The sequence below is a fragment of the Histoplasma capsulatum genome (genome assembly GCF_000150115.1).
Source record: "Histoplasma capsulatum G186AR genomic scaffold supercont2.3, whole genome shotgun sequence".
NCBI lineage: Eukaryota > Fungi > Ascomycota > Eurotiomycetes > Onygenales > Ajellomycetaceae > Histoplasma > Histoplasma capsulatum.
In genome coordinates, this window is record NW_025544803.1 from 2,403,589 (window position 1) to 2,416,077 (window position 12,489).

Sequence of the window (12,489 nt, forward strand, 5' to 3'; positions counted from 1 at the left end):
GGCCGCAAAAGAAGCCGACAACATCTGCAGAGATACGTATACATTCACATACACACGTACACACCCTTGCGTTGTAGGCAGCGTTTCTGTCTGTCGACTGCTTGAAAGAGCCGAATCAATTGTCTACATAAATTTCGTTTCTCTATCCGGAACGATGGGCGGTGGACATCCAGATCCCAAGCGTGGAATGTAAGTCCCTCTACCCCAGTTGCTAATCCTGTGAATCAATTAGAGGCATACTATTGTTCGCTTCATGAGAATTGAGACAACTAACGAAAACTGACGATTGGCAGATATATTGGAACGTTTGGGGACTTTGGTGCGTTTTGAGGCCTATTCCATTGCGACAATACGCGAGTTTATCGCCCCCGCCTCGTCTGATACAATCAAACAGGCCGATTCTTTGGCTGCCTTTCCGCCTATATCTTGTGTATCAACTGTACTTGACATACTAATGACTGTCTCGTGATGATGCAAAATAGGCTGCCCGACTCCGCAGAAAATATCTACCTACGCTTTGTCCCCCAACCGACAGCGTCCCTTCGCTGGTGCTTTGTACAACGCCATTTTCAACACATGGAGAAGATCCCGCAATCAAGCACTCTATGTCGTTCCCCCCTTTGTCGCGGCATATGCCCTAATGAGCTGGGCTCAAGAGAGGTTCGTGTTCCCATCATGAGGTTTGATCTGGATTGTTTCCTCCTGTATTGCGTGTTTGTCAATTTTCTACGCGGTTGCTGACCGACATGTACGCATCCACAGGAATGAATATCTGAACTCTAAAGCCGGACGATTGGCAGAGGGTGGAAGCGAAGAGTAGAGATCATCGTTACTACCTTTAAAAGGTTGGGAGGGGAGCCTCATCCGTCATTGCGCTGTATAGTACACATATTATTAGAAAGCAATCGACTTGTCTAAAGCATTTCATTTTCTATATAAAATATGACAAGAACACTTTTCGAATTCCTTTCTCTGTTTTGATTTTTCCCCCACCATTTCAACATCGAATCAACTGGATAATATCGAAAAAGGTGCAAGGCATCCTGTCCATACTCGAGAAAAAAATCAACAGATGCGCGACCTCACGACACAGCCTATCACAAGTTAATGTCTTGATACAGCCAGTTCGGCACATGGTACTACTGGGCCTAACAGCCTCAAAGCTATTTGTTTAGTTAATAACAGATGTAATGAACCCACATGCCCGACAATTGTACTCTCATATGTCAATCCTTCTAATAAGCATTCTCGACGGCGAAAACAAGGAGAAAAAGCATAAAGAAATTCGACATGCTTAATTATTATAATTGTCCTAGTTGGGACTCGAACTCGGGGCCTTTTCGGATCAAAGAATTTGCTGACTAATCCACAATAGGCTTAGGGCGAACGTCAAGCGACCAGAAATCGAAAATGAAATCCAGCGTACATGAAAAAAAGTAGAACAGCAGCAAAACTTTGCGCCCACATCTCCCATTTATATTCTCTTTAACCAACAATTGCCATTGCTTGATATCTTACACTCTCGTACCTGCCAACAACCTATAATCCGACCAAGTGTTCTTTTTGCATTTAACAATCACAATGGCCAAGGATAAGTCCGATAGAGAGAGAAAGAAGGAGAAGAAAGAGAAGAAACGCTCCGAGACCGATGGTGTGCACAAGAAATCTAAGAAAGATAAAAAGAAGGATACAAGTTTGCTTGCTGAAGCCGTGGAGAAGGAATTGACCACAAAGGTCCTAGAGCATCTGGAGAAACCCGATGCCGAGCCAGCTCCTACCGTTACCGCTGCTGAGACCACTTCGAAGAAACCTGCTCCGGAGCGAATTGTTGGCGCTCTCGTTCCGTTTGCAAATCCCCTAGCCCAAGATAAGGTTGCAAAGAAGGTGCTCAAGAGTGTTAAGAAGGGTATGTCCAGTTCATTACTCGTTGACTCTACTTTCAGCCGCTCGACCCTCCCACCGATGTGTGTAGAATACAACGAGACACAGCTATGACCAGTATTGTGCGGTCAAATGATGTTGATGGAGTTCGTCTCCCAAGCAATTATTTTACTAACAGCAATGAATTATCGTCCTCTGCAGCTGCTGTAAATAAGTCTCTCAAACGTGGCGTGAAAGAAGTTGTCAAAGCGCTCCGGAAATCACCAGTACCTGCACCAAACGCCGTAATCGACACCCCAACCGCTGTCGTCGTCCTCGCAGCGGATATCTCACCCATGGACGTCATATCACATATTCCTGTTCTGTGTGAAGACCACGGAATCCCTTACGTTTATGTCACATCAAGAGCTGAGTTAGGAAGTGCAGGTGCCACAAAACGACCTACAAGTGTTGTCATGGTGTTGCCACGATCAAGCGCAAAGGGCAAGAAAGACAAGGACAAGAAGGATAAGAAGGATGGAGGAGACGGTGAGGATAAAGAATACTATACGGAGCTTGTGAAGGTTGCGCAAAAGGAATCGAAAAGGGTAAAAGTTTAGAAGATACAAACTCCGAGCTCAGACGGGCTGGGCTTTCTTATGCTTCTTTTCTGCCCTGGACTTTTGCGGACAACCACACACTCCTCCTTTTCATGTATCCCTTCGTTTGTCTGTTACCGTCCTGGATTAACCATGGCGTCATGTGACTGTTTATCGGGCTTAATTTTCTTCACATATGTTTTTCTCGGCGTTCATAAATCGGATATAAAAAGGGGCGGAATGAAGTGCCACTTTTTGAGAGGGCTCACTCTCATTTTTTCTTACCCACTTATGACTTTTTTTGATATTCATTGGACTAACGCGTTAGCAAGCTTTACTCAAATGTAACTACAGAAACCCTCCCGAGAAATTCACAACGTAAGGTTATACATTTCGGCCCACTTTGAGAGAAATATCGTCAACATCAATGTGAACCCATCTAGTGACGTACAAACACAGAGAGCCAGCCAGATCACTCCTCCCTGCCCTCGCCCCTCTCCCCTATCAACTAACTCGGAGTTTGATAGTTTCATTGTGAAGCAGATTCTGGTTCGATGCCTAGGAGGTATCCTCTGGTTAGACTGCTTGATTACGTGTGCTTGGTTTGCTTTTCGGATATTCTGCTCCTAGAATATGAGCAAGACAAAATATATTGCAGATAATTTTTATTCTGATACGGGAAAGGATGTCTCAATTGAGGTCAAACATATACACTCCTATTTTAATGTATATGTTACCTCCTTACAATTTTTTGCTTTCATCCAAATACTGCTCTCTCTCGAGTAATGGGAGATGGTTAATTATATAGAAAATGGAGGGAGAACACCCCAATGACCTAAAGTTTGTAACTCTTGAAAAATTCTCTAATGCAGATAGCTCTATGTATCTATATGCAGGCAAGGCGTCTTCAACTGATGTCATGGTTACGAGAACGAGCCCCTTTTTGGACCTTGCCATCAACAAGATACTGGACTCTTGCTTTATTGTCGCTGATAGTGACAGGGAGAGCCTAATTGCTGAACAGTATTTTTTGGTAGTGTTGTTTTATGTTTCATATAGCGAGTTCACAGATAATATAGCTTCTGAAGTGTAGCATAGTGGCTCAGGGGAAAGGCGTTTTACTCCCCGAGGGATACCTAATATTGGCTCTGGTGGGTCTCGCTCTGTTGTGAATCTTCTGGGCTTGGGCCTTCAAATGATAGGCATAGAACTCTCCGTTTTCCGGAGAACAACCCTGATAGGAAGGGCAATCTAGATCCCCTTCTCCATAGACACCTTTAGATGAAAGGAATACTACTGCGTGAGATTGGGCGAGCATGGTATATGTAACTGAGAGTGACCCTCTTTTAAGGATCAATAAATACTGTTTGGTGCAGTGCCTTGCCCTCAGGGTAGGTTCCCTGCATTGATTCAACTTTGTTGAGAGATCCACAAGGGTCAAACATTGGATTGTAGTTTATATTCGAAACTCCAAACTTGGGAATGGACAACATACAATAGGAGCTAAGTTTGAAGATTTTAGTGAAGTAAATGTGTCGAACATTGGCGTTGAAAAATGGTTATATGCAATGGCTGTATAAATTATATACCCCGGTTGTGCAATTCGGCTATTTGGTATTTAACCAAATAACATACGTTACTGATCGGATATCAAAATTACAGCCTGAATATGCAGCCAACAACAGCAAACGCCAGCACCTCACAAATCGGCCGGGCTCCCTCCCATTGAAAAATCCTATTTTTGCCCAGTTAAGACTTCGCATACTAATATCCTATGCCTCGGGATCCATTAATCGGCCTCGTCGGGAAACCGTCGTCTGGCAAGTCAACTACCCTCAATAGGTGTGTATGGGATTTCAAGAGAGCGCAAACATGGGTGAAATTAATGTGTCTAACACAACAACTCCAGTTTGACCGATGCTTCTTCTAAAGTTGGTGCGTCAATCATACGTTCCTTTTGGTTATCACGGAGCTGAAGAAATGTGATTTCACAGGAAATTTCCCGTACGAACTCCATATCAATCCCCTCTTTTTCTGGCCCCTCCTTCCAGTAGACGAGTTTTGAATACTAAAATCGGGGGAGTAGCTTCACAACTATCGATCCCCAGCGCGCCATAGGCTACCTCCAGGTAGACTGCGCGTGCAAACGTTTTAACGTCTCGGATAAATGCAAGCCCAATTACGGTGGTTGTCATGAAGGGCGGAGATCTGTCCCAATCGAGCTGCTTGATGTTGCTGGGCTTGTTCCTGGAGCGCATGAAGGCAAAGGACTCGGGAATAAATTTTTAGACGACCTACGACATGCGGATGCGTTGGTACATGTGGTTGATGTTAGTGGGACGGTTGATGCCGAAGGTTCGTTCTATCAACTAGCATATCAGCCTTGCGGCTCATGGGTGCTACCAGCATGGTCTTTGATGGACTGAGAAAAGTGTTTCCTAATATCAGGGAAGGCCACTAGAGGGTATGACCCTTCACAAGATATTGTTTGGTTGAAATCGGAGATCGTCAATTGGATCTTGGGTAATTTGATGGAGAAATGGTAACATGCGCAAAAGTTTTATGACGGTGAAGCAGAAATGTAGAAGGCAGATACTTACGGACAATAGGGGTTCTATAAAACGGCGACATACAGCAACAAGTACGTGTGGTGTTTGAATCGGACTTGAAATGCAAGCTTTTTGACATACAATAGAGGCAACACCGGTCGAAACGCTACAAAATCAGTTTTCTGGTTACGGAAGCACATCGAAGGTCGTGGCGCGATGTCTTGACCGATTAGATATAAAAGAGCCCCTGCAAGAATGGTCGGATGAGACCGTAGAACGTGTTGTCGTTGCCTTTATAGATGAAAAATTCCCCACAGTGCTCGCGCTCAACAAAATTGATCATCCAGATGCTGACAAGGTAAGTTAGACTCCGGATCCTACGAAAATGGTTTGACGTTTTTCTGATTTGATAGAATTATAGAATATAAATAAAATTGCCAAGGCTCAGGATCCGCAATCGATTGTTTTGTGTTCTGCCATATCAGAAGTCTTCCTTCGAAAACTGGCTCGACAAGGATATATCAAATATGTCGAAGGGAGCGATGTTATAGATACGAGAGAGGATCTAATAGATATGGGTGATCCTGAGGGTGGTGGCCTCAAGGAAATGGATGAGAAATTGAAGAAGTATAATTATCCCTTGGTGTTCTATTGTGTCCCTGAATGCAACATCCGTTCTAAAAAATATATTTGCTAACATTTGATAGCCGGTTGGAAAATGTCAAGGATTTGGTTTTGTATCGATTCGGATCAACAGGGGTCGTTCAGGTTCTCTCTCGTGCTGCGGAAGTACTTGGGTTGGTACCAATTTTCCCAGTCCGTAACATTCACACATTTGCATCAGGAACCGGAACGGCCAATGGAGTTTTCAAGGATTGTGTGCTTGTCAAGAAGTTAGACCCACTGTCCATTTACATGGAATTTTAAATGGCGCATGCTAACGTCATTACAGGAATAGCACTGTGGGCGACGTGGCTCGGAAAGTGATGGGTGATGTTCCTGTAGCTTATATAGAGGGCGCGGGAGGCACAAGAGTCTCAGAGGACGAGATAGTTTCTATTGGAAATTACGATGTAAGTACTGTAGTGTTAATGGTGGCCGTTCTCACTCATTTCCTAGTTCTGCAATTTCTTATTCAGCTCCCCCCTCCTCCACACACATCTTTTTTCCCCTTCTCTCTCACACACGCACTCACTAATGCGCCTTTTCGTGAATCCAAAGGTCCTATCATTTAAAGTCGGCCGATGATACCTCTCTTATGTGCCATCACTAAATTGACATGTTCCTTCGATTCCTTCTTCATTTCAAGGCTTCCCTGCTTGGATGTCGACTTGGATGTCGGCTCGTGGAGGTAGAACTCTCTTAAACATGAATATGTCACTCAAATCCCTTTCTGTGATCATGGGAAAACATCAGCCAGGTGCATCAAGACGGCAAAGAAAACAAGAAAACATGTCGAGCCAAAACAAAAATGTGAAAGTAAACCCACTCACCTTTCCCCTTTCGTCAGACATGCCAATAATATGCCAGGGAGCTTCCGGAAATTCATTCTCTGCTTTTTTCATGCTCCCCTCGTGATTCCGCTCTTCCGTGGCATTGCTTTTGGAATTATCCTTTCTCTTTGTAGCCTCTCCCTTCCCCTTCAAGCCTCCGGCTGTCCTCTTGGTTGTTGGATCTGTGGTGTCGCTGCGCCTGCTCCGGTCCAAGCTGTGACCCTCTCCATTCGAGCTTGTCCATGCGTATCGTGTACCTGAGGAGAGAACTGTAGCCAGTGGCAATCGAAGATGGGCGAATCGCAACGTATGCAGTAAACCTGATCTGCTGATCATAACGACCGTGACCGAAAAAAGACTTGAAGCCCTGTATAAGAAGGCAATGAATGAACTCGGGACATAGTTGTCAGGAAGGCGGGGCGTGTTGATGCGACCTTTGGCTATGCCGTGTGGTAGGGATGGCGCAAGCCAGTTTCTCCAACTTTATTCAGGCTGGGCCGTACTTCCCGAGGTAGGTTATTATTCTGAGGGTTAAGACGATCTCAGCTTTCTTCATCCAATATTTGAACAAAGCCGTGTCTGCCAGCCACCAGCAAGCCAGCGGTAAGTTGATGTCCTTGAGTGAAACGAAAACGGGTGGCGGCACACCATGGAACTCCCCTCCAACACACAGCGGGTGGCTTTTTATCACAACAGAAGATGGTTCCAATAATTCCAATCTTCATCTGCGTTAGATCAGTGGCATTCTTTGTCATCCAGATGACAATGTTTCTCTCTGGTATTGGGTTGAATTATGTCTGACCTTGGGACATGTCATTGGATTGCTTTTTGCATAAGAAATATCATAGGAGACAGAGTTACGATGGTCAAGCCATTCTGCATCATATCCACTAGACGCTTCAGTGGTTCGGCTCAATCAGTCATCCGTGAGAGTGACATGTCTATTACAGTTAGTTAGATGGTAGGGTTGAAAACGATCCGCAATCCATGTAGCGGCTAGCACAAAATTGTCACTGAATGGATCACAGGGGTAATAATGGTAAGTAAGTCTCAAGTTGCCTACGCTTGTGGCTTGGATATAAATACTTTGGAGCTTGAGGGAGGCCAGGCTGACTTTTGATGCTAGGAAAGAGAGTGATAATAATTCAATCAGCGAGGAACAGCCAGTAAATAAAAGAATCTTTAACTAGACAGAACATAATGTCCTGGCCCACCTGGATAGTTCACAAGATGGAGATGCTGAGCACACAGGACCTAGTTGTAAATTGTCATCCATCCTATATTCCAGGGTGGGTCTTGCACTTCTCGTTTCAATATCCTCTTTCTTTGCTCTCTATGGGCTTTATCTGCTTCAGAACTTGAGCTCCTCAGGACTGCCATAGTATCTTGCAGCAAATAGCAGATGGAAACTTCAATAGTGGTGCTACCGAACCGGAATCTCCTCGCTCGAAAGCAAGCAGAACCCCCAACCCCAACCATACTAAGAACGCCATCGTGATGGCCGGTAGTGAAATATCCTAATTAGCTTGGTGATTCGAGAGTAGTAAAAGTAAGACCAAAGCAAAATATGAGCGGTTTTCAATTGGAGAAATATCCTCAGGGGTGAATAGAGTAAGGAGAAATAACCCGAATTCTTATCCTTTTCATCCAGCGGTCGATCCTCCCACCACTGGTCGATATACAAGAGGCTCCATGTCCGCTTGTGGTTTCGGTTACTGACCAGAAACAAGTACGTCCCTCAGCTTGAGCTGATTAGCCATTGCGTCGTGCATGCCTCGAAGGGTCGTGTATTCACCGCCTTCACCAGCTCAAATTTCAGGCCGAGTATCGCCGACATCAAAGATTGTAAGGTCGTAAAGGAGAATCCACCGACCCAATTCATCCTCGTTGTCGCCACGTATACGATGGAGAGCTAGCGGGCCCACCATAGGGCGCGGAAATTAGACTTGAGATCCTCAACTCAACTGCAAAAGCTTTTTAGGTCGTCGTCATGGGCCACCACCCTAGAAGCCAGTATAGGAAGCTGCACTGTGGACATGCTGGTGGGCTATTCTTCGCAGCTTAGCTGGGCAGATGGGGCTCAAGGATGCTGCAGATATCGTCTGCAGCGATTCTGAGGAGATGAGCTCTGGGTGTATGGGCGCCTTGACTAGCTGGCTTCACTATTCCGCCATGGCGCTTTTGGTGCTGCTGCATAATGCTAAATTTAGCCTGTAGGGTATGGTATGCATGCAGCCTTGTGGGGAACGAGAGGCGTATACGAGGAGGAACTCCATGGGGATCTTCCTGCTCTGGCGCTATCGCAATCTTGCAAGAAGGCTAGTTTAGTCTTCCTGCTCCTGAGAATGGGGTATGAAGATTTGAGAGACGGACATGTCCCGCATCGAATGTTCTGGCTCCTGAAATGCTATAAAAGTAGATTTAGACTGTCTATAGATGGGTCTTGTAAAAGTTTTGACTAACACTACTATGCAAGAATTTAAGCTTCTGTAAAAATCTTCATGCCCTACAAGGGACCTCAAGATTTAGGCTAGCTTGAGTTAAATGACACAGGGACCGACTGAAGCCTCTAGAGGAGAGCATAGGATCAATATAATTAATTACTTTGTGCCATTAGCAAGCTTGCAACTAAAATTCTTAGTGTGAGTCAAAACCCTTTGAAGCGACCTCTGTATACCATTTTTGAAACGCTATTGCCACAACAGCCATTTAGATTACATCGTGAACCATTTTCCAAATCCAATTAGCTGATAACTCAGACTTCTTTATCTCAACGAACAAACTTTCTAATTAAGGGTTCGTTACACTTTATGGCCGCTGCGACTAACAAGATTGATGCTTGGTTCCAATGTCGCTGCGCCTTGTAGCAGGCAATGGACTATCCATCGTTGGCTAAGGTGAGCTTGGTAACAGGGTGTGCTAGCGGCGGTACTTGTCAAGGGACTTTTCCTAGATGTTCATTTTTCTCAAGGCGTAACGGTGGAATTTGTTCTGCGAGAACAAAATTGGACAAGATATATCATACCTACTGGAGGACCCCACCCCACTATCCTTCAAAAAGACACTAGTCGTAATAAAGGATTGTAAGTGGGGGGCCGCGAGTAACTGGAGAATAGCTACTCCGTACTACTTTCTCGTTTACACCAACATTCTCGTTAGCCTGATCGTGTGATATTGTACTCTTTATAATTGTTGGGTTACTGACAATCATGACCGGTTGCGTCGACTACTAGTTCTAAATATCAATATAGAGATGCAAATATTGTCTAGATATATAGAAAGCAGCTTAGCTCTTCTCTAAGTTAATCCTTGACCCTTGACTGCTAAAGCAGTTAAAATAAGTCTATTTTCACTCATTTCTTTCTTCTTCTGTTATGAATGTATGATAATTTGATTGGTAGCTTTGGAAGTGGGCCATATCACATAAGCAGGCTAGCGAGGATGTGGTGTGAACGAGAAAGTGGTGAACTATGTATGAGTTAGTTACGTAGGATCGGGCATACACCATTTATAATTCAAGATATTGTGACAGCATTGAAGGTAGGGATCAAATTCGCTTCTTGTTTACGCACAATTCCTTGGTTGAAGTGCAGCTCTCATGGCAGAATTCGCTTCAGTGAAGCCGAATCGGAAAGACGGCGTATCGTTTCCCAGACAGAGCTTTATGCAAAATACCAGTAGAAAATGGCTGTCCTGGTTGAGAAGTTGCCAGAAAGTCCACAGCTTGTTGTTGTTCCGCCATGAGGAGGGGAATTTAAGTTCGGAATGAGCTTAGTCCGCATCTTCTAAAAAAAGGGGGGGAGGAGAATCGGCATAGGATATGGCCCATCAGCTACCGTCATTCATCTCTCAAGTGTTCCAAAAGTTGGATGAGGTTGGGTGAGCCAATCATCGTCACCTCCGTGGTTTGATCACCTGACTTCACGTAGATAAACTCGGGATCCATTATCTCAATCGGCAAATAAACTACGCAGTAACTAGTCCACCAAACTCCTTCCCCTCCAATGAAGCGAGAATATCTTCCTATCAGTGCGCTCGCGGCATGGACTAGACTTAATTGTGTCGAATTCCACGACGTCGAGGTGACACAGCTACCGGCCAAGGATGGGGTTGACAAAGGATGCGGGATAGTTGCGACAGCAAAGAAATCAGCCGGGGAGCTCGATCCCGAAGCCGAAATTGAGCCGCAAGTCCTCATGACTATTCCATCTGACCTTTTACTTTCACTAGAGTTAGTGGAAACATGCGCAAAAACAGATAGGCATTTGAAGGAGGTACTGGATTCTATGAGGGATTATGCAATGGTGTGTATTCTTTCACTGGCACGGCAATGCCGCTTCCTCGGCCGTAGATGCATATTTCAATTTCTGATATGTGTAGACAGCTCGAGGTGCCATATTGCTTTTCCTCCTGGTCCACATTTTGTACTCGGATCCGGATTTATCGTCAAAGGAGCACATTAAGGTATCCAATGCTTGGACAGAATACATAAAATTTCTCCCGGCCTCGTATTCCCTGCCCACCTTATACACCATTGAGGAGCGCGAACTTCTACGTGGCACTTCGCTGGAATTAGCTCTAGATTCGAAGATTCTTTCGTTGGAGAAAGAGTTTGACCAGTTACGTGAGGCCACTACGGATATCTCGTTCTGTGACCGTGATTGGTGGAACGAAGATACTGGCCGGCTTACCTTCGAGGATTGGAAGTTAGTCGATGCCATGTATAGATCGCGAGCTCTTGAATTTCCAGGCAAGGGACATTCCATGGTCCCGTGTATTGATATGGTAAATCACGCCTCCGGTGGTCGGCCCAGCGCCTTGTATGAGACTGATGAAAACGGAAACGCTGTTTTGCAACTGCGCCGCGGTCAAGGATTAGAGGTGGGCGACGAAATAACTATCACGTATGCTTGAAGCTAGATAATGTGACTGTGGACACGAAGGTCGACAATTTGACTAACTTTCAATCCGCGCAACTATAGATATGGTGACGAAAAGGGTGCTTCCGAGATGGTATTCTCGTACGGATTTCTCGATAGTAGCTCGACGAATGCACGTCAGCTATTCCTTGACCTTGACATTCCCGCTGATGACCCATTGCGGCCTGCAAAAATAGCAGTCTGCAATACGACACCAGGCTTTCGCCTCTTTATCGCGCCTGGCTCTGACGTGACTGATTGGGAAAGCTCATTTGTCTGGTGGTGTTGCGTTAACGAAGAAGATGGCCTGGAATTCCGTGTAGTTCAATCAAACCAAGGAGAGCGAGAGCTCAAGGTTTCGTGGAAAGGAACTAACGTTACTTCTTCGGAATCGCTGCTTGACCAGCTCAAAGCGGACCGGATGTGGGGAGTCTTTCAGCTCCGGGCAGTTGTCATCTTGCAGGACCGGATGCAAGGTCAGCTGGCCCAACTGCGTTCGAACGACGAGTATGTGCAGCGATGGCTTGAATATGTTGACGGAAGGGTGATTCGCCAGTCCGTATGGCAGACAGCCCTTAAGCTTCGAACATTGGAGGGAGAACTCCTAGAAGCCGGGCTTCGTGATATAGAAGCAAAGGTAGCCAATGTTTTCGCGCCCTGCCATTGTTCTTCCCCGTCAATATCTTCTTTGCACAGTGTGCCCATTATTGTGTGCTCTAGGCTAACAATGACACCTTTGATAACAGAAATTACAACTATTGGATACAGAAGCCGTGAGGTCTTATTTGATAACACAAAATCCTGGCGCGGACATTGCCGAGGATTTCTCCTGAGGAATTTTTACCATTTTACCATGGGTCCACATATTCTGCGCAGCCTAACGAGACGCGGGAACTAGTAGCCAAGAGAAAGTTCCTGCTTTTACCACTGCGTTATCGGGAAGTAGTATTATGAACCTTCTTAGTAATCTAGGGGTTGTTTTGTGGCCCGAATCCCTTCTATCACTTAGCTAGTTGTGCCCAGCAGCATAAGGAGGAAAAAATGGACTACGTATTGACGAGCAATACAA

General features: G+C 45.2%; 5 protein-coding genes across 5 annotated transcripts; all 5 read left to right on the forward strand.

The window, feature by feature from the left end:
- Nucleotides 1-58: 58 nt before the first annotated feature.
- Nucleotides 59-989, forward strand: HCBG_02965 (ubiquinol-cytochrome c reductase complex ubiquinone-binding protein; the record flags this gene model as incomplete). The annotated part of the gene is made up of 4 exons (XM_045430014.1): nt 59-189; nt 294-319; nt 483-660; nt 763-989. The coding sequence occupies 4 exons, from the start codon at nt 155-157 to the stop codon at nt 818-820; spliced, it is 297 nt and encodes a 98-aa protein (XP_045289909.1).
- Nucleotides 990-1,581: 592 nt separating this feature from the next.
- HCBG_02966 (non-histone protein) lies at nt 1,582-2,480 on the forward strand (the record flags this gene model as incomplete). The annotated part of the gene is made up of 2 exons (XM_045430015.1): nt 1,582-1,884; nt 1,944-2,480. The coding sequence occupies 2 exons, from the start codon at nt 1,582-1,584 to the stop codon at nt 2,478-2,480; spliced, it is 840 nt and encodes a 279-aa protein (XP_045289910.1).
- Nucleotides 2,481-4,233: 1,753 nt separating this feature from the next.
- HCBG_02967 (GTP-binding protein) lies at nt 4,234-6,549 on the forward strand (the record flags this gene model as incomplete). Its single annotated transcript, XM_045430016.1, has 10 exons — nt 4,234-4,301; nt 4,369-4,398; nt 4,546-4,814; nt 4,908-5,001; nt 5,069-5,100; nt 5,155-5,366; nt 5,430-5,635; nt 5,716-5,901; nt 5,961-6,081; nt 6,230-6,549. The coding sequence occupies 10 exons, from the start codon at nt 4,234-4,236 to the stop codon at nt 6,254-6,256; spliced, it is 1,245 nt and encodes a 414-aa protein (XP_045289911.1).
- A 1,152-nt stretch (nt 6,550-7,701) lies between these two features.
- On the forward strand, nt 7,702-9,035 carry HCBG_02968 (uncharacterized protein; the record flags this gene model as incomplete). Its single annotated transcript, XM_045430017.1, has 5 exons — nt 7,702-7,761; nt 8,244-8,398; nt 8,483-8,514; nt 8,719-8,916; nt 8,986-9,035. The coding sequence occupies 5 exons, from the start codon at nt 7,702-7,704 to the stop codon at nt 9,033-9,035; spliced, it is 495 nt and encodes a 164-aa protein (XP_045289912.1).
- Nucleotides 9,036-10,465: 1,430 nt separating this feature from the next.
- On the forward strand, nt 10,466-12,253 carry HCBG_02969 (SET domain-containing protein; the record flags this gene model as incomplete). The annotated part of the gene is made up of 4 exons (XM_045430018.1): nt 10,466-10,805; nt 10,882-11,405; nt 11,484-12,057; nt 12,167-12,253. 4 exons carry the CDS (start codon nt 10,506-10,508, stop codon nt 12,251-12,253), a joined length of 1,485 nt encoding a protein of 494 aa, XP_045289913.1.
- Between the last annotated feature and the right edge of the window lie 236 nt (nt 12,254-12,489).